Below are 24,494 nucleotides of genomic sequence, written 5' to 3'. Positions count from 1 at the left end.
AATAATAAACCAGTTTATAAACCAGACAGCATCCTATGAGAATATGTTTATAGGACTAGGTATTCTAAAAACATGTACATATGCTTAATTGATACATGAGAAATTGGTTAAAGACTTGGATATGTGTGAAGTTTTCTTCCTTTCTCTTTAATAAAGCATTCATTTATACAAATTGCCCTAATGGTCCCTGAATAGAATTGCTTGCTTGGAAATGGGAGTGAGGGGTATTCCTACAGGCTTTTGTTGGGAGAGGAAATGAGAAGTGTAGAAGAGTAACAAGGAAGAGTTGAGTGACTGTAATTCAGCAGAGGAATAAGTTATCCTTTCTGGGGGAGAATTAAATGCCCCATGATGACTAGATCCTGCTGAGGAAATTATTAAAATGTAGATAAGTGGATACAATTTACAAGTGTAGAAAGCATGCAGCCAGTAGCAATCTTGTACTCTCTGGAAGTCCTAGCCTCTCATCCTTGCTTCCCTCAGCAAAGAATGTTTTAGGGAAGGGTCTGTTCCTAGCATAGGAGGTATAGAGGGCTGCTCCAAGGAAGAGAGTGGGCTGAATGCCGGTGCTATTAACAAGCAAAAGGAAAATTTCAGAATGGCACCCACAATGATCCAGTTACTCCCACTGCGATAGAATATGCTGTGAGTGAAGAGCCAGCCCACCTACCCCTACTCTCTGCTTCCATTTGGCTTGACCTCACATGTCACCATAGTCATAGCTGTTAGCATCTTCTGAAAGCTTCCCGTCACTTTTCAGGCATTTGGCTTTATGAAGCCCATTTATAATTCTCTGCGTGATAGGTAGATTTTGAGCTAGACTGAGCCTATTCCAAGCATTTCAATAAAGTAGCATACTTTTGCCATTTTTAATGTAAGTTGGAAGATTTGAAGTGGTTTTAAGAAATACAAATTTTGGTTTTTATTTTCATCATCAAATAACAGTCCTAATGGTGGATTTTCCTTAGTTGTAGAATTTTAACGAGTCTTTTATAAAGGGGAGCATGTCATTCAGAATTGCCATTATTATTTTTGATAAACATACTAAATCTGAGTTTCCTGTTCTATGTAAGGCAGTGAGGTCTGCTATGTGTGAGAAGGAACATAAGAGGAACTCACAGTGTAGAACGTTTTGAATTAGGAATGTTTGGGACTCTCTTAAATAAAACAGAGTCCCTGATTCATGAATCAGACTCTTAAAAGTTACAGAAATGGAGCTAAGAACTCAGTAATCAGATTTAATATGTTTTTCCTTTGTATAGTCATTTTTTGTTGATTTTGGCAGAATTTCTGAGACCATAAAGTTTCAAAACATATTTTCACTGATCAGATATGAACTCTTTTAACATGCTGGTTTGAAGGATTTTAGAAGAAATTTGGGGATGTTAAAGGCAACTCAGGGTACAGTTAAGTAAAGATGAATTAGTCAATATTGCTGGCTACACAAGAGATTTTACAGGCTTCATAATTTTGAAAAATATTTACAAGACATGATGATGATTGTTCTTCCCAGGGCGGTCCCTTATAGTTGGATTAATGTTGCCGTTATGACTTGGACAAGCTAAGCCTGTAAAGAAGGCAAACTCCATTTTTATTGATATTACTGTTGGAAGGCTTTTATAATATTTTAAGAGATAAAAATGTAATTGCTTCTGAACAGTTGTTAATCTGATATAAAGAAAACTAGACTAAATTTTTCATACATATATGAGAATGTTCCTATTTGTGCTGGTTAGAGAAATATGTCAGCGTGTGTGTGTGTGTGTGTGTGTGTGTGTATCAGTGGCCTTAGAAAAAAAACTTTGTGCCCATTTTCAATTCTGTTTTTAATTATATAACAGTCATTTACAAAAGACCTGTAATTTGGAAAGCCTTGATAAGTACAGTAGTTTTAAACAAAGCTGACATTCAACCAGTTATACTGTTTGTTAAAATATTTTAACAAATGCTTTTCCTCCTATACTCAGTTGTTTGAGTGCCACTATGATGTAACTTTTGACTCTAGCCACCACAGCCCCTCCCTTAGGCCCCCCCTGGACTTCCCAACAATTCAGCAGCAACTAAACGGTTAACACATGACTTGTAAAGGTGCCTCAGGACTTTGATCCATTGTCCTTTCTGATTGGTCAGAGCTGAAATATAGGTTTGTTAATTATCTCAAATATGACTGCTGGATACGAAGATGTCATATGGCTCCTGCCTCCTAGGTTCATATCTGGTGGTGTAAATAGATACCCATAAATCATCTCAATACAGGGTACACACCCATACACCAGAAGTTTAAACATGGCACTAGGAAGCATGGTAGGAAATATTAACCCTAACAGTGGGAGTCTGAGAAGGCTTCTTAGGGGTTTGATCTGGACCTTGAAGGATGAGCTGGATTTATCAGCCAATATGGTGGGGAGGGCATTTCAGCAAAGGAAACAACCTTATTGAAAACACAGAGATGCTTTCTGTAAATAGAAGACAGGGTGGGGAATGTGTCTGGAGTGTGTGTTTGTGGTTGCCAATGCAGAGTGATGGACAGAAATACAGGCAGACTTTGTTAGACCAAGTTTTGTTTTACTTCTTATGGCAGGGGGAGCCATTGAAGATTTCTGAGGGGCATGAATCAACTGAGTTTTAGAAAGAAATATCTGAAGGTAGCATATAAAACAGGAGGTGCAAGAGAGGGCAGATATATCAGAGAGATCATTTAGGGGCCTTTAGCAATATTCTGGTTGATCAGTTCTCAGTATTAGTTTGTGCTTCTTCTCTCAAAACCAGACCCAGAGAAAAGAGTTTAATTGTGAGTAGTTTATTTGAGAGATGATCACAGGAAGCACACTGACAGAATGGGGAAGTTAGATGCTGAAGGGAGAAAGTCAATAAAAAGTAAGCTAGATATCAGATTACTGCTGAGAACTGGCGAACATCACTGGGAACTTTCTGAGAGAATTGTCATACTGAAGGGTAAGGAAATCGGGGCGGTCATCCACTAACACCTATCTATCAGTGACTAAAGTTTATTCTTAGGGCAGATCCCCATGGCAGTGAATCCCCACTGGAAGAGAGTCTTAGGAAACCACTGGTGTGTATGGAAACTGTAGGGGGGATTTTCATGGGGCACTGAGTCACAGGTAGCATATACTAAAGTCAGTGTCATAGCATATTGATTTGTAGGTGGAAATTTTGAGAAATGCATGGATTTGGAATTATCACAGCAGCCTGCAGTGAGCTGCAACCATTTTTGAAGTGTGCTTATGGGAAATTTAAATTTGGATGCCTTTTTGGCTGTGGAACAAAAAGTTAAGATTTATCATTCTAAATGAGAGTTAATGGCAGACGGAACTAGGCCAGTGATAGTGGGTGAAAAAACAGAAGGGAAGGTTCAAGAGAAATAACAGTGGAAAATGATATTTTAGCAGCTTGGGTTTCCAGGGAATCAAACTCTGAGATGGGAGCTTAAGCTACAGGACATTTATTAGGGAATATATTGTGATCAACACTTGTGAAAGGAAATGTCTGAAAGTATATTGACCGAAGGAAGAAGTTGGATTTCCAGACAAGCACAGTGAAGGCTTTTGATCAACTCACTGGGAGCTCTGAAGCTAGGATAGCCCTTTGGCGTTGTCCCAGATTAGAAGTGTAATGGGCCTTTATGCTGCTGTGTTGATCAATCATTGAAAGTGGGCTTTGTGGAAGGAGGTTTGACATTGGATGAGGCTTTTTTCTTTTTTTTTCATGCCAGGCGATGCTGAAAGGGGGCTGACCTAGTGGCCATCTTCCAGCATCATTCCCTGTAGCAACAGAAATAAGCCCTTCATTCCTGAAAAGGAGTATGATTGATGCAGCATAGGGTCCACCACAGCTGCATTTGATGAAGACTGAATACGGAGAGAGAAGAGAGAAAGGAGAATCAAATGTACTTCTGATGGGGAGCACCTTTAAGGATGGTGACAGCATTAACTGTGAGAGAGAAGTGATTAGCAGGAAAGATTTGCTAGTTAGGGAAAGCCCAGTTCTATCTTGATTTCAATATTATCTTTTTGTGTCAGTAAATTTCAGAAAAATGGAAAAATACTGTATCAGTCAACCTAGATACAAATATGTTGAACCTTAAAGGGAAATAGATACACAAAACCACACAAACAAAAACAGCATGTGTGAAGGCAGAAATGTGTTAATCACTAAATACATTAAAACATGATGGCTTAATTCTCTCCTTGACAACCGGAAAATGACCTCTCTAGTCATTAGAATGCAAAAAGCTAGTATCACTGTCCATTATTCCAGGATTAATATGTAACAATACATGGAAATGTAGTAATGGCCTGTCGCTTATTTCTAGTAGTGAAATATGCAACTAAATTTCCATTTGTCTCAGGTAGAAGCTTAATTTTTTGCACAAGACCAATATTTAGGTGAAGATGATTAGGTCTTAGTGGTTAGCCTATACTTTAGTAACAATAATCCTTAAACTTATTTTGATTGCAATAACATAGTATGATTCACCAATATGATTTAGAGTTGGCTATAAACATGCATGTTCACAACATAGAGCCACTCACTGCCAATATAGTACTAAGAAAATGAACTTGTGCGTGTAAGAATTAAGATTGTACAATTTGATATAAACAACATATATTTTTCTAATAATTTGCTCCAATTGTTCTTCAATGATATACATAGAGCACCTATCTTTAGCATAACTCTTCTGAGTTCCCTCTGAGGATGCACTAATCAACTCAGTGGACTTCAGCTTGTATATATCAGGGTCACAATAGGACTTGAAAAAGCAAATTTTAATAACAACATGCAGATGACTATCTAAACTTGTAGGGATACCTCTAGGGCCCCTTTTCTGTGAAGAGAAATGAAGAGCTGTGAAACTAAATAATTAATTTGGGGTTTGGTAGTCCAAAAATATAATGTGAAATCTGAGCCCCAAACCATACAAGCATGGGCTCTTTAGCTGACAGTTTTGTTCTCTGATTCCCAGTTACGGCCCTGAAAGGCAAGACTCCAGGCCACCACAGAGTAGCCTGTGTCCCAGAACAGTTATCATCTCCAGTGAGAACTCAGTAGTGTTTCTAAGCTTGTATGTGTATTTAACTTAAAATTTTCAGTTGAGAGAAGATTCTCTGTCTCTTCCAATAAATTGTCAAAATGGCAACCCCTAAATATTTTTAAACAGCTTTTATCTTACTGTTAACTAGTGCAGTTGATTTTTTCAACCTCAGACTTCATAATTATCCCTTATGAACTCCTACTTGTGAGCAACAGAGTTTCATCTCCAAGGGAAAAGCCTTTAGAAATTCTTACTATCGTTAATGACATTTACTTGTGATCCCAAAAAGGGGTGGGGAGAGAAACTTGGGTAGTTGAATATCTTCTCTTTGTCCACAAGGTTGACAGAAGTCCAACAGAGAAAGGCAATAACAGGGATTATTACTTGAATTATGAGTCATATAAATGTATGAACAAAAATCAGGCTGAAATCATTTAATATATTTATCATAGCATGGTGGCTTAAAATTATCTCTAAACATTACACAACAAGAATATGTTTATACCTAAAGCTAATACAATGTTATATGTTAATGTTACCTCAGTTTAAAAAAATAAAACACATTGAAAATGTTTTAAAGAATATTTTCATAAAATATTTACTTAACAGTGTTAAGTATTTAGATGTTACAGAATGCCGTATGGACACAGTTCAGTGCAGTCCCTAAGGCATTTTGTTTATTCTACATTAGCAAACTAAACACAGAGAACCCACATTTTAAGATGGTTTCTAGTCATGTTAGTAAATTTAGTCTCTACCCTGAACATTCATGATAAAGTAGTTTTAAATTTTCTCTTATATCCGGGACCCTTGACAAGCTGATAGCTCCAGAAAGTAGATAACACTGATCATGTCAACGTAGCCCACAATTACCTTGTATTTTTCCCAACAGCAGCCGAAAGAAAGTGCTTCTTTACTTGCTTTTTCACTTGTATTCATTCAGTTCAACACAACTGTGAATTATAGCTAAGATTCATTTCTGTAGATTTGCAATTCGGAAGATCTTATGCTGGAATGAGATCTATTATGACATTGGCACAAGAAAGCCTTTTGGAAACAATTGCAAACAAACCTTTAGTTAGCTTTGCCAAAGACTTTTTAAAATTTCTTCTTGATAAACTTCTGCTTAATGTCAAAACAAATGCTTAATGTGTGCATAATAAAGTTCTTATGTTAGACCTATGTTTAAACAAGATAGAAACAGTTTTTATATTTGGCATCCCGCTACTCTCTGATTTAATGCCCTATCCAGAAAGATATATACTCCCAGTTGCCATCTTTGAAATACAAATTCAGTTCAGAATTTGATTTCTAATATTGTATGTGATGAGAAGCCTGTTTGTTACCTGGATTTTCAGACTGTGCTGCTGACCAAAAGTAGTGCTATTTAAATTTGCATTTTTTATTTAAAGTTTAGGCAGTGTATTTATCCTAACCACTACATTGCAATGGCAAAACTGCACATCTTTTACTTTGCTGTTTCTTATATTACTGTTGTGTTGCAAAGGAACTTGTTCGTAAGTCACGTATGACTTTAGCCTCCAATTATATCATTCCCTGGTAATGTGACCTTGATAATATACTTAACCTCACTGAATGTCAGTTTTCTTAGATGTAAAATATAGATAATAGCTAACCTTTCAGGGTAGTTATGGGCATAAAAATGGGAGTATGTGAAAAGTGTTCGTCTACTAGGTACTCAATGAATGTTTATCACTCTTATTTAATATACTAACTCCCATTTTTGAAAATTCCCTAACATGTTATGGATGTATGAGAGGATTTAGTGCTTCTTTTGTCCCCACTCTCTCCTACTTTGTCTCATTGGAAATACCAGGGAGGGTGCTATTGAAAGCTTGGCTGAAACTGATTTTGGATCTTGCTGGCTTGTTCCCACCAGGGTCGTGGACTGTGCATAGTTATAGAAGCATAAAAACCGATTAAATGCCACTGGCCTTTCCAAACAAGTGTTGGCTGCTCTAAATGTAATAAAGCATTTTCATGCTCTTTTAGGTGAAAGAAATGGCTGGCAAAAGCAGGGCCTTGAGGCACTGCAGAGAGAATGAATTGGGTTTGTTTGGATCCTTTCATGGTCCCCTTGGCTCTCCTGTTTGCTTTCACCATTTCTTCTTTCCCAGGCAGCCTCTGCTCTGATGTTTCGTGAAAGCTCTAGCCACCTGCATGGTATTACCCCTGGAAGCTTGTGAACACTAGACTTACTCTTGCTGCCCTGACCCCAAAATCACAATCAACATTAACTATAGTCTCAAGGTCTACGTGTGTGTTAGTAGATCAATGTGTGATGGTATATCCTGCATTTTCTGCCTTTGCACGGGATGGTCTGTCCTTTGAGTGCCAGGCTAGCCCTGGCCTCCAGGCCAACACCTGGCACCCAGCAGCAGGTATCCAGTCAGTATCAAATGGAAGGAGAAATATGTTTCCAAATAAAATTATTTCTAAAATATTTTAAAAATTGCTTATTAGAGCAATAATAGGAGTACAATAAAATATGAGAACAAGGAAGATTTAATTTGAAAGTTGCATATACTCTGTCAAGCTGAAGGAGACACTCCCACAATTCCAATGTTTGCCGTGGGGCCCACATTTAATTGGCACAACCCTCATTTGTGATTGTTGATTATGTATTAAAGACATAGTTCTCCCTGGGAGTGCAAGGCAGGCTGTAGATGTTCCATTGAATATGAATTCAGATTGCTTTTGGAAGAACGCTCCAGTGGTTTCCAAATCCACCCATGATATTCTGGTTAAAATCTTTGTATTTGAATTTTGAACTACTGAGATATATATGTATATGTATATAATTATTATTGAGAATATAAAACTTTCTCTCTCTCATTTCCTCACCTCTTTTTCTTATCCCTCCTCCTGTGTGTGTGTGTGTGTGTGTGTGTGTGTGTGTATCCTGCTTTACTGGTCAAAAGAGTTTGTGTATTTTGTAAGAAGTTATTTATAGGAAAATGAAAATATGATTTGGCAAATTCTTGGCTTTTCTCATGTAAAATTTTTACTTAAGAATCTCAGAGGGGAAAGAAAAAGAATCTCAGACGGGTTTATTGCCTATGATTTATTCATACACTTTTATGAAAATTTTCAAATTCAGAGCATCCTTCAAAGATACTTTCTAATTTTTGAAAAATTAAACATGACCTATTGAAATTAGCAGGGTTAGAAAATCATTCAGATATTCTGAAACTTTAAAACTTTTTTTTTTGTCTTTTAAATTTTTTTTCTTAACATGGAACTACTTCAGAAAATTTTCCAAGTACTAGACATTTGCCTCTTACTACTCTGCACTTTTCTAAAAAATGATCCTCCCCTTTTTATTGCAGGGATGGGGCCTAAGGATGCTTTTTAACGCTAGATTCATTTTTATCTCATACAGAAATTAATCATAGAAATACATTTTAAATTAAATGAAAAAAAGTGAAGACTTTACATGGAGACTTAAGCCACCTTTACAGTGCAGTAAATCCAAACAAATGAGCAAACTATTATATTTGATATCAATGAAGCATGCATGGCTTTATGGAACTAAGAGGAGATGTAGATAAATAGAGATTTTAGATAGATAGATAAAAGTCTTCTGGGTATTTCAATCTGATGACTGGGTATTTCAATATGATGATGATAGTCATTGGTGAACTGTAAACTTCACTTACATATTGTACTTATACAGTACTTACAGTTTGGGGTGACAGTTCTCAGTTTGTGTCATTATCCTGCTCAGAAGTGGTAGGTATAAACATATAGTGTAGGTATCTGAAACAAGTAGGTAGGTATCTGAAACATATAGTGTATTTTTAACAGCTTCATTGCAGTATAATTGACATACAGTAAGTTGTACATAGTCAAAGTACAAGTTGAGAAGTTTTAACATATGTATACAGCCATGAATCCATTGACACAAGTCAAATAATGAATACACTTCACCCCCAAAAGTTTCTTTGTGTTCATTTTTAATCCTTTTGCCTCCCTCCCTTCCTGCCCAATGTCACCCTTGCCCTGGACAATAATTGATCTGTTTTCTTTCACTTTTTAGGCATCTTATTGCATTGTATATAAATAAAACCACAGAGTGTACCCTTTTTTGGGTGTTTTCTTTTGTGCAACATAATTATTTTGAGATCCATCCACAAGTGTATGTATCAATAGTTTATTCCTTTTATTTCTGAGTAATAGTCCATGGAATGGATATATCACAATGTGTTCATCTCTTTACCTATTGATGAACATTTGGGTTTTTGCCTTTTTTGGTAATTAAGTAAAGCTGATAATGCGCATTCATGTGTATGTCTTTCTATGGGTATATACTTTCATTCCTCTTGGGTAAATCACTTGTGTGGGATGGCTGGATAACCATGGTAGCTGAATGAATAACGTTTAAAGAAACTGCTGGACAGTTTCTCAAAGAGATTGTTTTTTTTTCCATTCCCACCAGCAGTGTATGAAAGTTTTACTTTCTCTACATCATTGAACATACTTAGTAGGGTTAGTCATATCAATTTTCTCCATTTTAATTTGTGTGTAGTGCTATTACAGTGTGGTTTTAATCTGCATTTCCACAATGAATAATAAATTATGTTGAGTATCTTTTCTTGTGCTTGTTTGTCATTCTTATACCTTCTTAATTGAAATGCTTTTTCATGTTTGCCCATTTTCCCCCCATTTTGTTTGTTTTCTTATTTTTTAGAGGCCTTTTTAAATATATTCTGGATACATGCCCTTTATCAGATACATGCTTTAAAATTTTTTCTCCTAATCTATAGTTTTCCTCCTAATTTGTTTAGCAGTGTCTATTGAATAGCAGAAGTTTTTATTTTTTCCAGCTTTATTGAGGTATAATTGACATATAAAAATTGTTTATATTTAAGATGCATTGTGTGGCAATTTGATATACTATACATTGTGAAATGATTTTAAAAGCTTTTAATTTTAATGAAATGCAGTTTATCAGTTTTTTCTTAAGTGGATCCAAAAGAAACACGTGGTTTTAATAGCAGTCTAACTGCTTGCCCCAATAGTGAAAGCATGGGTTCTTGCTAAAGTTAAAAGATAATCAACCATCCTCTGTCAGAAATCTGAATCCTGTAGATTTTAATAATCCTTTCCTATGGTTTACATTATCTTGTTATACTCATGTTAAAACTGTATTAGAGAAAGAACAAACAATATAATACCACACAGACAAAAAATGGAGCCTGTAGGCCTACTAGTAGGTGCTAAACTGCTGTACATTTTATCATAAAAAGTAAGAGCTTAGAAAGAGTGAGAGACAAGAGCTCTCTTATAGAGGTTGTGGCCACAGCACTGGGTTTCTTTATCAGCCATATAATTTTGTTTTTTCACCTTGCCTTTGGTACCCTAATGAAGGAGAAATAAAACAAAAGAAAGTGAGTTAGAAATAAGGTTAAAATGAAGAAAGAAAAAAAAAGAGACACAAAGAGAAAGAGGGCTAGTAGAGGATTCCTTAGGCTTTCATCTTTAGTCTTACTATTCAAATTATAAAGGGTAGTGCAAATTAGAGAAACAATGAAGATTCATTTGATTGTGTGTAATTTAATGTACATAGAGCAAATACTCATGAAGAAACTTCTTGATGGAATTAATGTGCCTGCAGGAAATTCACACGTGGATAAAATCCCAGCCATGCAGAAATTTTCCTTAACAGTACTCCTCTTTAGCGACAGGGAGTGGCCAAGCTCCAGTGGAAGGAGCAGGATGGATGTGAGGGGACCAGGTGCAAAGAGGTCAAGGACCTTGCCAGGTTTCACTGTTGCCATGGAAACCTGCTTTTGGGGGTTTTCTCAGGGATGAAATAGTTTAGGTGATCAATGAGCATTATCTGAAACCTATCCTTTTAGGTCAAAATAAATATTTTGTAAACATGTGAATGATTTCGCTATTTTTCCAATCAAAAACCCATTCATTCTGTGGTATATTTAGTGATGTTTAGACAGGGGTTAATACACCATTTCCTATAGTCTGTCAGGTAAATATATATGCCTTTTTCACTTACTAACTATGTGACCTGGAGTAAGTTACCTAACCTTCTCTACCACCCAGTTTGCTCAGCTTTAAAGTAAGTCTAATGAGTAATTAACTCATGTTTATTAAAGGGGCTAAATAATAAAAAGGAAGCATTTAGCATATGCCTAACACAGAGTAACCCTCTCTTCAAACAGGAAAACCACTAAGTCAATGATGTTGTATCTTAGAGAGTTGCTTTTACCACCGCTATTATTTCTGTTACAACTCTAGTTTTTCCAAAGCAACCTAGTAATTTTCCTATCATTTTGATAAACTCGAGCACCAACAGTCAAGCTTTTATTTATTTTTTGTTCCCTTTTGGATTGGTTGGCCTTAGCCAGAATAGAAGAATACGGGAAACAAAGTAATCACATACACATATAGTATGGGAAAATATTATCATCTTTTGAAACACATATTCTCAACTGTTAAGTAGTACATTTGGTTTGAAGGTTCATTGCTAACAGTCATGTTGCTGAGTCTAAAATTATTCATTCTTCATAATAAAAGTTTACAAGAATTTGTTTGTCTGTCCTACCATTGCTAGTTAATAACCAAAAATAAGGATGTAATTTTAAATGTAATTGTTTAGAAATAAAATTAAAGTTACATTGCCAAGAAAAAGGTTTTTCACTGGGAAAAAAATGATCTATAAATTAGTGGTATAATTCTAAGATACATTGTTTAAAAGTGTTGTTTCAATTAAAACATAAGCTACTAAGTAGACCTGTAATTTCTTCCACAGTTCTTTTCATCCATTTCTATTTTTTAAGGTAAATACTTAATTTCTCATCCTGGTCTATAACATATGATCTTGTTATATGCATACAAGGCTTTTGAGTTGTTTTACAAATGATTGTCTAATTTCTCTTTGCTATGTGGTAGTAAAAATGCATTTACATTTAAATGGGTCTATTGGAGGGAGAGAAAAATAGGCTGAGTATATAAATGAACTGAAATGAGAAAGAATGGAAAATGTATACCTTTAATTCTTGAGAATATTTCATAATATTTGAAGTATTGATTAGGTTTTCTCATTATTTAGTGTACACCTATTATCATATGTAACTTTATCCAAATAATGATTTTATCTAACTGAATTGTTTGTTTGGTTTCCTTTTCGAATTGTTCATTGCTAGTGTGTAGAAATTTAACTGATTTTAGGTATTGATTTTGTATCCTGCATATTGGCTGAGTGTATTTATTGTCTTACTTTTTTTTTCATGGAATCACTAAGGTTTTCTACATGTAAGATCATATCATCGGTGAACAGATAATTTTACTTTTTCCTTTCCAATTTAGATGCCTTTACTATTTTTTCTTGCATAATTGCTCTGGCTGGAAATTCCAGTACTGTGGCAAAACCAGACATCTTTGTCTTGTTTCTGCTGTTAGAAGGAAAGTTTTTAGTCTTTCACCACTGAGTATAATGTTAGCTGTGGGTTTTTCATATATGGCCCTTATCATTTTGAAGAAGTTCTATTCATAGCTTATTTTTATCATGAAAGGCTGTTGAATTTTGTTAAACACTTTTTATCCATCAGTTGAGATCATCATGTGTTTTTTTCCTTCATTCTGTTGTTGTGGTGTATTACACTGATTGATTTTGGTATGTTGAACCACCCTCCCTTTATTCATTCATTCATTCCTGAAATGAATCTCATTTGATTATGGTATATAATCCATCTAATAAGCTGCTGAATCCAATTTGCTAGTACTTTGTTGAAAATTTTTGCATTGATGTTCATTAGGGATATTGTATTTTTGTTTTCTTTTCTTGTACTGTCTTTCTCTGGCTTTTGTATTGTGACAATGCTGGCCTCCTTGAATAAGTTAGGAAGTTTTCCCTGCACTTCAATATATTGGATGTGTTTTAGAATAAAATGGTGTTAATTTTTCTTTAAGTATTTGATATAATCAAACAGTGAGGCCATCTGGTCCTGAGCTTTTTTTGTAGGGAAAGTTTTGATTACTGATCTGATTTAATCTCCTTACTAATTTTATATCTATCCAAATTTCTATTATTTCTGAGTCAGTTTTAGAAGATTGTGTGTTTCTAATTGTCCGTTTCGTCTAAGTTATCCAATTTTTCAGCACATAAGTGTTCATAGTGTTTTTTATTTTGGTAAAAACAATGTGAATGTCCCACTGTATTTCTGATTTTATTAATTTGAGTCTTTGCTATTTTTTCTTAGTCATTCTAGCTAATGGTGTACCAATTATGTTGATCTTTTCAAAGAACAAACTTTCGGGTTTTTTTGGTTTTGTTTTTCTCTATTGTTTTTCTATTCTCTATTATTTACCTCCACTCTAATCTTTAGTGTTTCCTTCCTTCTCCTAGTTTTGAGTTTAATTTGCTTTTCTTTTTCTAGTTCCTTATAGTGTACAGTTAGGTTGTTGATTTCAGATTGTTCTTTTTATTTAACAAATACATTTACTGCTATAAATTGCCCTCTGAGCACTGCTCTTTATGCATATTAGTCTTACATGCTATGTTTTCATTTTCAGTTGTCTTAAGATATTTTTAAAGTTTTACTGTGATTTCTTCTTTGAAATATTGACTGTTCAAGAGTATGTTGTTCAGTTTCCTAGTCTGTAAATTTCCCATCTTTCTTCTATTATTGATTTGTGATTCCATTCCATAGTGATGCAAAAAGATGCTTTGAACAATTTCAGTGTTTTAAAATTGATTAAGATTTGCTTTGTGGCCTCACATGTGATCTGTCCTAGACATTGTTCCTTATTCATTTGAAAAGAATATGTATTCTGATGTTGTTCTGTGGAATGTTTTATATAAGTCACTTAGGTCTAGTGATTTTATAGTGTTTTTCATGTCCTCTGTTTCTATCCTGATCTTCTGTCTAGTTGTTCTGTCCATTAATGAAAGTAAAGTATTGAGGTCTTCAGCTATTAGGATTAGCAATTAGCAATTAGGACTGTCTACTTCTCCTTCCAATTTTTGTTAATTTTTGCATCATATATTTTGGGCCTCTGTTTTTAGTTGTGTATATGTCTATAATTTTTTATGTTCTTGCTGAATTTAATCTTTTTAATTTGATAATTGTATATATTGCAAAATAATCACCATGATAAGTCTAAAGTCCATCACTACACATAAATACAAATATTTTTTCTTGTAATGAGAAATTTTAAGACCTACTCTCTCAGCAAATTTCAAAATATAATACAGTATCATTAACTATAGTCAAGATGCTGTATCTTACACCCCCATGACTTAGTCATTTTATAACTGGAAGTTTGTACCTTTTGACCACCCTTCACCCATTTCACCTACTGCACCCCTCACCCCCTTGCCTCTAGCAATCACGCATCTGTTCTCTGTATCTATGAGTTCACTTTTTTTTTTGGCTGTTTTTTGTTTTTTTAGTGAATTGAATCTTTTATTAATATATAGTGTCCTTATTTGTCTCTTTTAAACTCTTTAGGTATCTAATAAATGAATAGTATCCAAAATATTTTTAAAAATATTAAAACTCAACAACAGGAAAACAGCCCAATTTAAAAAATTGTCGAAGATCTGGGGAGACACCTCACCAAAGAAAATATTCTGATAGCAAATAAGCATACAAAAAGATGTTCAACATCATATGTCTTTAGGGAACTTCAAATTAAAATAACAGTGAGATACCACTATATACCTATTAGGATGACTAAATTCATAAGCCCTCACAACACCAAATGCTGGCAAAGATGTAGAACAATCGAAACTCTGATTCATTAATGGTAGGAATGCAAAATGGTACAGTGGTACAGAGCTTTGGAAGACAGTTTGTCAGTATGTTACAGGACTAAACTACTCATAACATGATCCAGCAACCCACAAGCCCATTTGGTATTTATCCAAATGAGTTGAAAATTTATGTCCACACGAAAATCTACACATGACTGTTTATAACAGCTTTATTCATGATTGCCAAAATGCAGAGGCAACCACAATGTCCTACAATAGGTGAATGGATAAGCAGTGGTATATCCATATAGATGGGTATTTTCAGTGAGAAAAACAAATGACCAGAAGACTGAAGGAAATTTAAATGCATATTGCTTAGTGGAAGAAGCCAACCTGAAAATGACACATTCTGTATGATTCCATCCATATGACATTCTGAAAAAATGTCAATGCTTGCCAGTTCCTTGGGGGGGTTGGGAGGGAGGGATGAATGAGTAGGGTACACGGGATTTTGGAGTCAATGAAATAGTTCTGCATAATTTGTAACAGTAGATAGATTAAATTATACATTTGCCAAAGCTATAGAATGTACAACACAAAGAGTGAACCAGAATGTAAGCTGTGGACTTTAGTTAATAATGGTGTATTGTTATTGGCTCATCAGTTGTAAGTATTGTACCACGCTAATGAAAGATACTTGTAATAGGGGTAACTAAGGTGGGTATATGGGAATGCTCTGTAATTTACACTCATTTTTTTGTAAACCTAAAACTGTTTGAAAAAGAAACAGTTACTATCAACCATGGTCTGGGAACACCCCTACTAGGAAGCACACTTGTTCATGCCCCAGAGGTAGACCCACTGACTTATGTTCTGTCTGCACATCTGGAAGCATCCCTATAATCTGGCTCTAGCCCCTCACAGCTACAGTCTGGAAGCAGTTCTGCTTGCCCAGGGAACTAGTAACTTAATCACTGACACATGTGAAAGTGATCTGACTAAAAATAGGGTCTTTGCAGATATAATCAAATTAAGATGCAGTCATGCTGAATTAGGGTGGGACCTAATCCAGTATGACTGTTGTCCTTGTAAGAAGAGGAAGATAGACACGGATAGACACAGGAGAAAATACCATGCAAAGATGAAAGCAAATATTGGAGTGATAACGTCTACAAGCCAAAGAGTGCTGGCAAACAGCAGAAGCTAGGAGAGGGGCATGGAACAGATCTCCCTCGGAACCTCCAGAAGGAACTAACTCTCTTGGCACCTGGATTTCAAACCTCTGGCCTCTAGGACTATGAGAAAATAAATTTCTGTCCAAATACCAATTCATATTTGTGTGTATCTTTTAAACACTTACACACATACAAAGTCTCCTCCCACACACAGTGGGTCACATGAGATATAAAATTCTGTAAACAGCTGCTCTTGCTCTAAGTATTATGGATGTATTTTCAATTCAATTTTCATAGATTTTTTTTTCTTTTGACCAGATGAACAATAATCTAAATGTGTGTATATCTTAATTCATGTAACTAGTGGTAACTAGGTGGAAATCAAGTCCCTATTTTTTTTTCTGCAGTTGCAGATAATATTGCAAAGCATCATTGTAAATAATTCTTTGCACACTATGCTAGTTTACCAGTGGGAATAAGATTTAAGATATAAGCTATTTATGGGATAAAAAATAGAACTGACATGTTAAAGGACATACACAGTTTCAATTTTTTGGATGTTGCAGAATTGCTCTCTAAAACATTTAACAGCAATTTTTACTCTTACCAGTAGTGTCTGAGATGGGGCTGTTACTCAATACTCTCATCAAAAATGAATATTATCAAAAGTGTTAAGAATTATCAATTTGAAAGAGTAATACAGTTTTTACTTCTAATCCCTGAGCTTTTGTTTTTTTGGGGAGGGAAAAGTTTTATGAGTCTATATTCCTATGCATTACCTCTATTAAATTTTGGTGTGTGTTATTTTAGTTTTAAATATTGAGCTGTACCTTTATTTCCTACTTGTCTTTATACTTAATTCTCTAAAATTTTAAATAGCATGACAATATTCTATTCTTTGCTAATTTGAAAGATGCCACGTGTTGGTGCCAAGGTATTGCTTTGATTTTTTTTTAAATGTTTTATGTCCATGAATTTATTTTATGCCTTGGGTCATTTTTGGTAATTTATGTTGTATATTTCATCGAAATTTTAATATTGAGCCTAACATGGTATTAGTGCTTTGTGTGCGTGTGTGTGTGTGTACATGTATAAACATATAAAATACATACATTTATACATACACACATTAGATGGAGAGAAGGCTTTTTGGAAGTTGGGTGTTATTACAGCATGTTTCAGAGGGAGAATTGAAGATGGAGAAGAGAGTGGGGAACATTACAGTGTCCAGATCCTTGGATAGACTAGAGCAGATGGCATCTAGTGCACAGGTCCAAGAGCTGGTCCCAGAGAGGAGTATATCTGTCATTCTTGTAGGAGGAAAGCCCGAGGATAAAGTCACCCATGTGGAAGGGTTCGTCAATGTGGTGTTGGGACTGTGAAGAAATTCTTTCCTAGAAGTGTCCATTTCCTTAGTGAATTAGAAACAAGATGATCAGCTAGGAATGCAGAGAAGGAAATGTTGGAAGCTTGTGGGGAAAGAAGATTTGAAAAATCCTTTCCATATGTATATTAGCTTCAGTTTAAAAGTTCATACCAATCTTTTATAAGTCAATTTTAGTGTAACAAAAATTCCAGATGAAAAGTGCCAATTTTTGATACTAATAATTTTTGTAACAAAATTTAATATTTTACATATTAAATATTTAAAGGAAAGTTCATCCTTAGGATACTGAACAAAATAAATATCTTAATGAGTAAATGAGTGTTAAAAATGACTTAGGGAGAAAATATGTAAGAACACTTAACTCAAGACCAGTATGTTTTCTGAAAGTTGACATAGTTCTGTTATTTGCTAAATTTTCTTAATTACTATGAGAAATCTGATTAAAAATTACTATTTTAATGGGCATTTAAAAAATGTTTCCTTGAGCTTTACATTAAGTTGTTCTGTACCACCATCAGGTTTAATTCTGATACTAACAGCTAAAATTTATGTTTGGCTTTATATTTATTAGTTCCAAGCTAGAGCACCTTTAATACCTAAAACTGACCTTTCATCTTAGAAAACTGACCTCTGGGTTAATCTGACATCTTGCACTTGTGTGTTGTAGGTTCAATTTCATTTTCTGTTAAAAGCAAACAAAAGAATAATCCTCAGAAAGACTCAGACCAAGATAAAGATGAAGATCTAATACCCTTTTTTATGAAATCGTTGTCAGAACCATCCAACAGATTCAATGAGGAATTATCAGGTAAATTTATTATTATGAAGAGCTTCATGATCAGTTTTCATAAACACTCATTTAATGCCATTATTCATGTATAAATCAGTAGATACTTTGCATTCATGATACATACACAAATATGTGTTGCATATATCTGTAAGAATTATATTATTTCAGAATTAACTTTATATAGTTTACTTTATGGATTTGTACTGCTATTAAGATTAGTGGATTATAATACTTCAGCTTGAAGGCTGCCTACTCTTTCAAAAGTAAAAAACTTCACAAACATTTGTTATTAAATGAAACATTTCAGTAAATTTCTGACAAAATGTTAATGAGTATTTTAACAATGTAACATGTTCTTTTTACTTCAATATCAGAGATGACAGCAGTCTTCCTCACATGCAAAAGAAAGTTAATGCTGTTGTTTTCTATTCCCATAGTATACTGTGTTAAACACGATACCTTTTCAGTAGAAATTCAAAGGAAAATGAGATTGTGGAGATTTGGAATAGATAGGGCAGTTTCCTAGAGACTGGGTAAATCAGCTCTCTTAGAGGTACGATATAATACAATAATAATCTATATCTATAGAGAGAGAAAATTTAAGTAATTGGCTAACATGACTGTGGGGACTAGCAGGTCCAAAATCCGTAGGGCAAGTGAGCAGGGTGGAAAATTGGGTAAGAGTTGCTGTTGCAGTCTTGAGTCCAAATTCCCCAGGGCAGACTGGGCAGGCTACAACAAGTTCAGGCAGGGCTTCCATGTTTCAGGCTTGACTAAAAAATTGCTGCTTCTTCAGGTAACCTCATCTTTGCTCTTAGGACCTCCAACTGACTGGAGTTGACCCACTCACTTTAGGCAGGGTCATTTACTTTACTCACAGTCTACTGCTTTAAGTGTTCACACATTAAAAAAAAATACCTTTCCAGTTACATTTAGATTGGCGTTTAATCAAACTGGACACCATAGTCCAGCCAAGTGGACACATAAAACTAATCATCACAGAATACATGGGTTGAGTGGTTTTAGGCACTTTTCAAAACGGTTCAGAAAAGGAAGAGCAGTTGAGGCCAGGTAGGCCACCGCAACAGCTTAACTGGGTTTGAAGTGACGAGAACAATGTCTTTTATGGTGACAATGGGGATGGAGAAGTTCTACAAATAGAAGTTCTCTATCTGGAGAACCATAAAATATGGAAAGCATTTCAGAGACAAGTATTAGATGACTCTCTTGAGACAGAAGATTGAATTGATTCCCAAAAGTTACAAGATTTATTTTTATCTTGGTAAAGAGAAAAATACTAAGACAGAAATTCTGAAGCATTGTGACTTTATGAAATTCACATTTGTTAAGTAGAGCACTGGGGTGTTGGACAGTGAACCACGCTGCAACAAAAATCACAAGGGAAAGTGAAACAGAGGAGTTTATTACTCACAGGTCCTGGAGCAGGTGCACCGCACACTTTGAGGAGATCAAGACAGAGTGCAGACAGAGAGGAGGGACCTGGAGCACATGCCTTTATTAGTGTCTTTGGGTGAAGTGCTTTAGAGTTCCCTGGCTAAGGCCAAGTCGGTCAATTCAAACCAAAAAGAGTGGGGTTTTGGTGAGCTTTGTGGGAGTCTGATCTAAGAGAAAGGCCTGGGAGGCTTGGGAGAGTGCTTAATCACAAGGGTAGTTGGGGGAGTCATGTTAGGAAATTACATTTACTTGTGACCATGTGGGCTGTTAACCTTGGTCAACTGGGTACTAGGGTTACTAGGTTACTGGAGTCAACTGAAGACCCTTGCAGGCGGCTTGGTCACACCAAATAGATGCAGAGGCAGCAATACTGTGGCATTGTTTACTTTAACTCTCAGCAAGAAGAAATAAAAATGTCTGGGAGATTATAATGCTTACCACAGTTTTGAACATCCTGGTTTTGGTGTTACTGCAAGACATATACATGGCAATATCCAGTCATCAGCTGAATATTTGGAGTTATAATAAGGTGACAAAATAAGAAAACAGGTTGTAAAGCTTTAGGGTTTCTTCAGTTGAAATTATGCAGGTGAGGCCAAAGAATAAATGACTGTTGTAGATGGATTATGCTAAGAGGTAAACCCTCATCAGAATCTAAGGCAGAAGAACCATGAAGGAAAATCAAGTAGAAGCATTTAGTAGAGTTTCAAAGAAAATTAGAGTATTATGGTGTCATGCTAATGGACTAAACTGCAATGATATTTAATTTTTAAAAGTCTAAGCTGTGGGATGACAGGTTGTAAGATAGAATAAGAGCTAGGAAAAATACATCTACAGATACCCCCAATTCTTCAGACAGGCCTTCCCATATTCCTACTCAAATGGGATTAACCTTTCCATGCCCTGTAGTAACTTGGGTCTTTTTCTTACTGATTGCTCAGCATACATTTCTTTTCAGTTAGAGGAGTTTCTGTTACACAAAATGAGTAAGTTCTGGAGACCTCACGTACAGCCAGGTAGTTATAGCTAACAGGATGGCAACTTATACTTGAAATTTGCTTAGAAGGTAGATCATTGTGTGTGTGTGTCTATTCAGGTTTATTAATTGTGCCACATGTACCTCTTTGGTGGGGGTTGTTAATAGTGGGTGAAGGTATCCATGTATGGGGGCAGGATGTTTATGGGAAAGCTCTGAACCTTCTCAGTTTTGCTGTGAACCTTAAATTTCCCTACAAATTAAGTATTTTTAAGTATGCCATTGGGATTGTGATAGGTATTACATTGAATATACATCACTTTGGGTAGTATAGACATTTTAACAATATTAAGTTAGAAGGTAGATCTTAAGTGTCTTTATGTTCCATGAAAAAAGGATAACTATATAAGATGATAAATCTGTGAGTTAGCTTGATTGTGATGGTTATTTCACAATATATATGTCTATCAGATCAAGTTGTACACCTTAAATATGTACCGTTTTTAATAGTCAGTTGTGTTTCAGTAAAGCTGGGACAAAAAAGAAATGACAATAATTAAATAAGAAGTTTTTTAACCTTCCAAATAAGGAAGTCTGAAAAATGATGGTGATAACACCCAGTTTAAGCGAGGGTCAGATTGAAAGAGACAATCCTATGCATTAAATGGAAATTTGAATTGCTAAAATTTAGAAGAGTGCTTTAACAATGTGTTTAAAATGTTTGAGAATTGTTTATCTCCTTTGATCCAATGATTTCATCCTAAGAAGTTTGTTGGAATAAAATAATCAAAGACATACACAAATATTTTTATATAGGAACATTCCTTATATGATCTACTATGTTAAATAAGTGAAATGTTAATTTTTTAATTTTTAAGTTTTATTTAAAATATTTTTGAGTAGGTATGACCTGCACATAAATTTTTTCAACTTTATTGAAAAATAATCAACATACATCACTGTATAAGTTTAAAGTGTACAGCATAAGGGTTTGATTTACATATGTTGTGAAATGATTACCACACTAGGTTTAGCTAACATCTATCTTGTCATATAGATACAGTAAAAAAAAAAAAGTGAGAAAAAAGGAAAAACAATTTTCTCATGATGAGAACTCTTAGAATTTACTCTCTTAACAGCTTTTCTGTATATCTCAGTATTAGCTATAGTCATCACGCTGTACATTACATCCCAAGTACTTATTTTTCATAACTGGAAGTTTGTACCTTTTGACCACTTTCTGTCATTTCCCCTTCCCCCTACCCTCTGCCTCTGGTAACCACGAGTCTGATCTCTTTTTTTAGGAGTTTGGTTTTGTTTGTTTGTTTGTTTTAGATTCCATGTATAATTGAAATTATGCATTGTTTGTCCTCCATCTGACTTATTTCACTTAGCATAATGCCTTCATGGTCCACCCATGTTGTCACAAATGGCAGAATTTCCTTGTTTTTTTTATAGCTAAATAATGTTCCATTGACTATATGTACCACAACTTCTCTATCCATTCATTCATTAATGGACTCTTAGGTTGTTTCCATGTCTTGGCTACTGTAAATAATGCTGCTATGAACATGAAGGTACAGATAACTTTTAAAGTTAATGTTTTTGTTTCCTTCAGATATATTGCCAGAAGTGGAATTGCTGGGTCATATGGTTATGCTGGTTTTAATTTTATGAGGATCCTCTCTACTGTTTTCCATATTAACTATACCAATTTACAATCCTGCCAGTAGTGCACAGGGTTCTCTTTTCTCCACATCCACGCCAGCATTTGTTATCTCTTATACCTTTGTTCATGGCTGTTCTAACAGGTGCAATATGTCATTGTGCTTTTCATTTGCATTTCCATAATGACTAGTAATGAACTTAAATTTAATAGTAAATATTCTCTGAATGATAGAAATGTGCATATGCAAACACATATATATGGATGTATCAATTATGTGTAATGTGTATATCCCAGTGTATTTACATATGTTTATGTCTATCTCTATATCTGTGTCCTTACGGATATATTAAACCTGAAATTTTATACAAAAAAAAGTACTTTACTCTTGATCATGAGAAAATGAATGATTTTTATCTTTTTAAGTTTTTCAGTAACTTCTCAAATTGCCATCATGAATGCTACCAATTTTATAATTAGAAAAAAGTTTTAATATGTTTAAAGCCTATAGTTAAACAATGTTTAATAACTATAATTTTTGTTGTTTGTCTCTTAAATAACTTATCATTAATCTCACTCTAACCAATAAATTCATATTCATTATACATTTTTAGCACTGTAGGAATTGTATTAGTTTCATGACAGTACTACCTTATGTGATAGTCACAGGAATTACAAGTAGTAGATGTTCTTGTCCCTGCAATAGTTAATTTTATGAGTCAACTTGGGTGGGTCACAGTGCCCAGATATTAGGTTAAACATTATTCTGGATGTTTCTGTGAAGGTGAGTTTGAATGAGAATTGCATTTAATTATTTGTACTTTCAATAAAGAAGATTGCCCTCCATAATGTGGGTGGGTCTCATCTAATCAGTTGAAGGTCTTAATAGCATAAAGACTGACCTCCCCAGAGCAAAAAGGAATTCTCCCAGTAAACTGCCTTTGGACAACTCTATCTCTTTCTCGGATGTCCAGCCTGTTGGCCTAACCTACAGATTTTGGACTTACTAAGGCAGTTATTTGAGCCATGCAATACAGTTTGATACGAGACGGAGAAGATGGCGGAGTAGAAGGACGCTCGCAGGTCACCCTCTCCCACAAATACACCAAGACCCACATCTACAAACCCACTCAGCCAACCAGAGCACCTGCGGAACTCCGACAGAACATCGCCCTCTTCAAAAGATAAAGATGCCAAAAATCTGGTAGGAGAAAAGGAAAAAAGAAAGAACAAAAGGAAAAGCAGCGCGGGACATGTCCCGCGGGGAGGGAGCGGCAAAGGAGGACTGGCGCTCGCTCGCTGGGTCTCCCCTCTCCAACTGAGAGGCCAGCAGGACAGAGGGTGAGCCTCCGAGGCTCGGATCTGTACAGAGCAGCCCTTGACTAACAGAACTAAGTTAAACGGGCACAGAGCGTCCCCCCGACACCCAGCCTGAGACGCTGGCCGGCAGCAGCGGGCAGGGCCAGGCTGCACAAGCCGGGCGGAGGACGGGAGTGGCTGCACGGAGGCAGCCCTGGGGGAATGCAAGGGGCTGCGTGCCGTGGCTGTGGGTGCACAGGGCAGAACAACCTGGGCCCTCCATAAAACAGCAAGGTTGATGTGCTCCCGGGGGAAGGGTGCACACCCCCATCTCTGAAAACCCGCGGAAACTTTTCGGGGGAAGAGAGGCGGGGCTCAGGCACAGCCACCATATCCTCTGCGCTTAGCACCCAGGCGGGGGCGGGGGCAAAACCTGCATCCCCACCGAAGGGCTTAGCAGCCTCAAAGGCCAGACTGAGACTGGCCTGCAGCCCGGGGCAGATAGGATCCATCCATCCTGGTCCCTCAGAGAACTTGCTCCACAAAGACAAACAAGGAGCTGGGTTTTGGCTCAGAGCAGGGACAGGGCTGTCCCTCGGTCTTCCCCGAGCCCACCTGCGGAGCGCCGACCAGGGCGGAGCGCGCAGCCGCACAGAGAGCGGAACTACCGGCGGTGCAGGTAGAGGGAGAGCGCCCCCACCCCGCCTTTCTGGCAGGAACACAGCCCCTGACCGAGGTGCTGGGAGGGGGCACGACCCGCCCTCCTACCCGGCCAGTCTGCAACATCTGAGTGCGGCATCAGGAGGGGCAGCGACCCGCCCGCCCACAGCAGAGATCTGCACCTGACCCAGTGTTAGGAGGAGGCGCGATCTGCTTGCCGACAGGTGCTGGGAGCAGCACAGAAGAGGGCGCCAACGGAGGGCCTCTGAAAACAGCAAGCTGAGCTTTCAAAAC

The 24,494-nt window shown here is 36.2% G+C and overlaps 1 protein-coding gene across 1 annotated transcript in view; it reads left to right on the top strand.

Moving 5' to 3' along the window:
* CFAP47 (cilia and flagella associated protein 47) overlaps positions 1-24,494 on the top strand; it is a 419,927-nt gene that overhangs the window by 287,234 nt on the left and 108,199 nt on the right. Inside the window, exon 50 of the mRNA XM_064483196.1 lies at positions 18,022-18,162. Within this exon, the coding sequence (XP_064339266.1) occupies positions 18,022-18,162 (141 nt within the window). The remainder of the gene's footprint in view (positions 1-18,021; positions 18,163-24,494) is intronic.

This window comes from Camelus dromedarius, chromosome X (genome assembly GCF_036321535.1).
Source record: "Camelus dromedarius isolate mCamDro1 chromosome X, mCamDro1.pat, whole genome shotgun sequence".
Taxonomy (NCBI): domain Eukaryota; kingdom Metazoa; phylum Chordata; class Mammalia; order Artiodactyla; family Camelidae; genus Camelus; species Camelus dromedarius.
The sequence above is the reverse complement of the archived record's forward strand: the minus strand, read 5'-3'. Positions and strand labels throughout refer to the sequence as shown.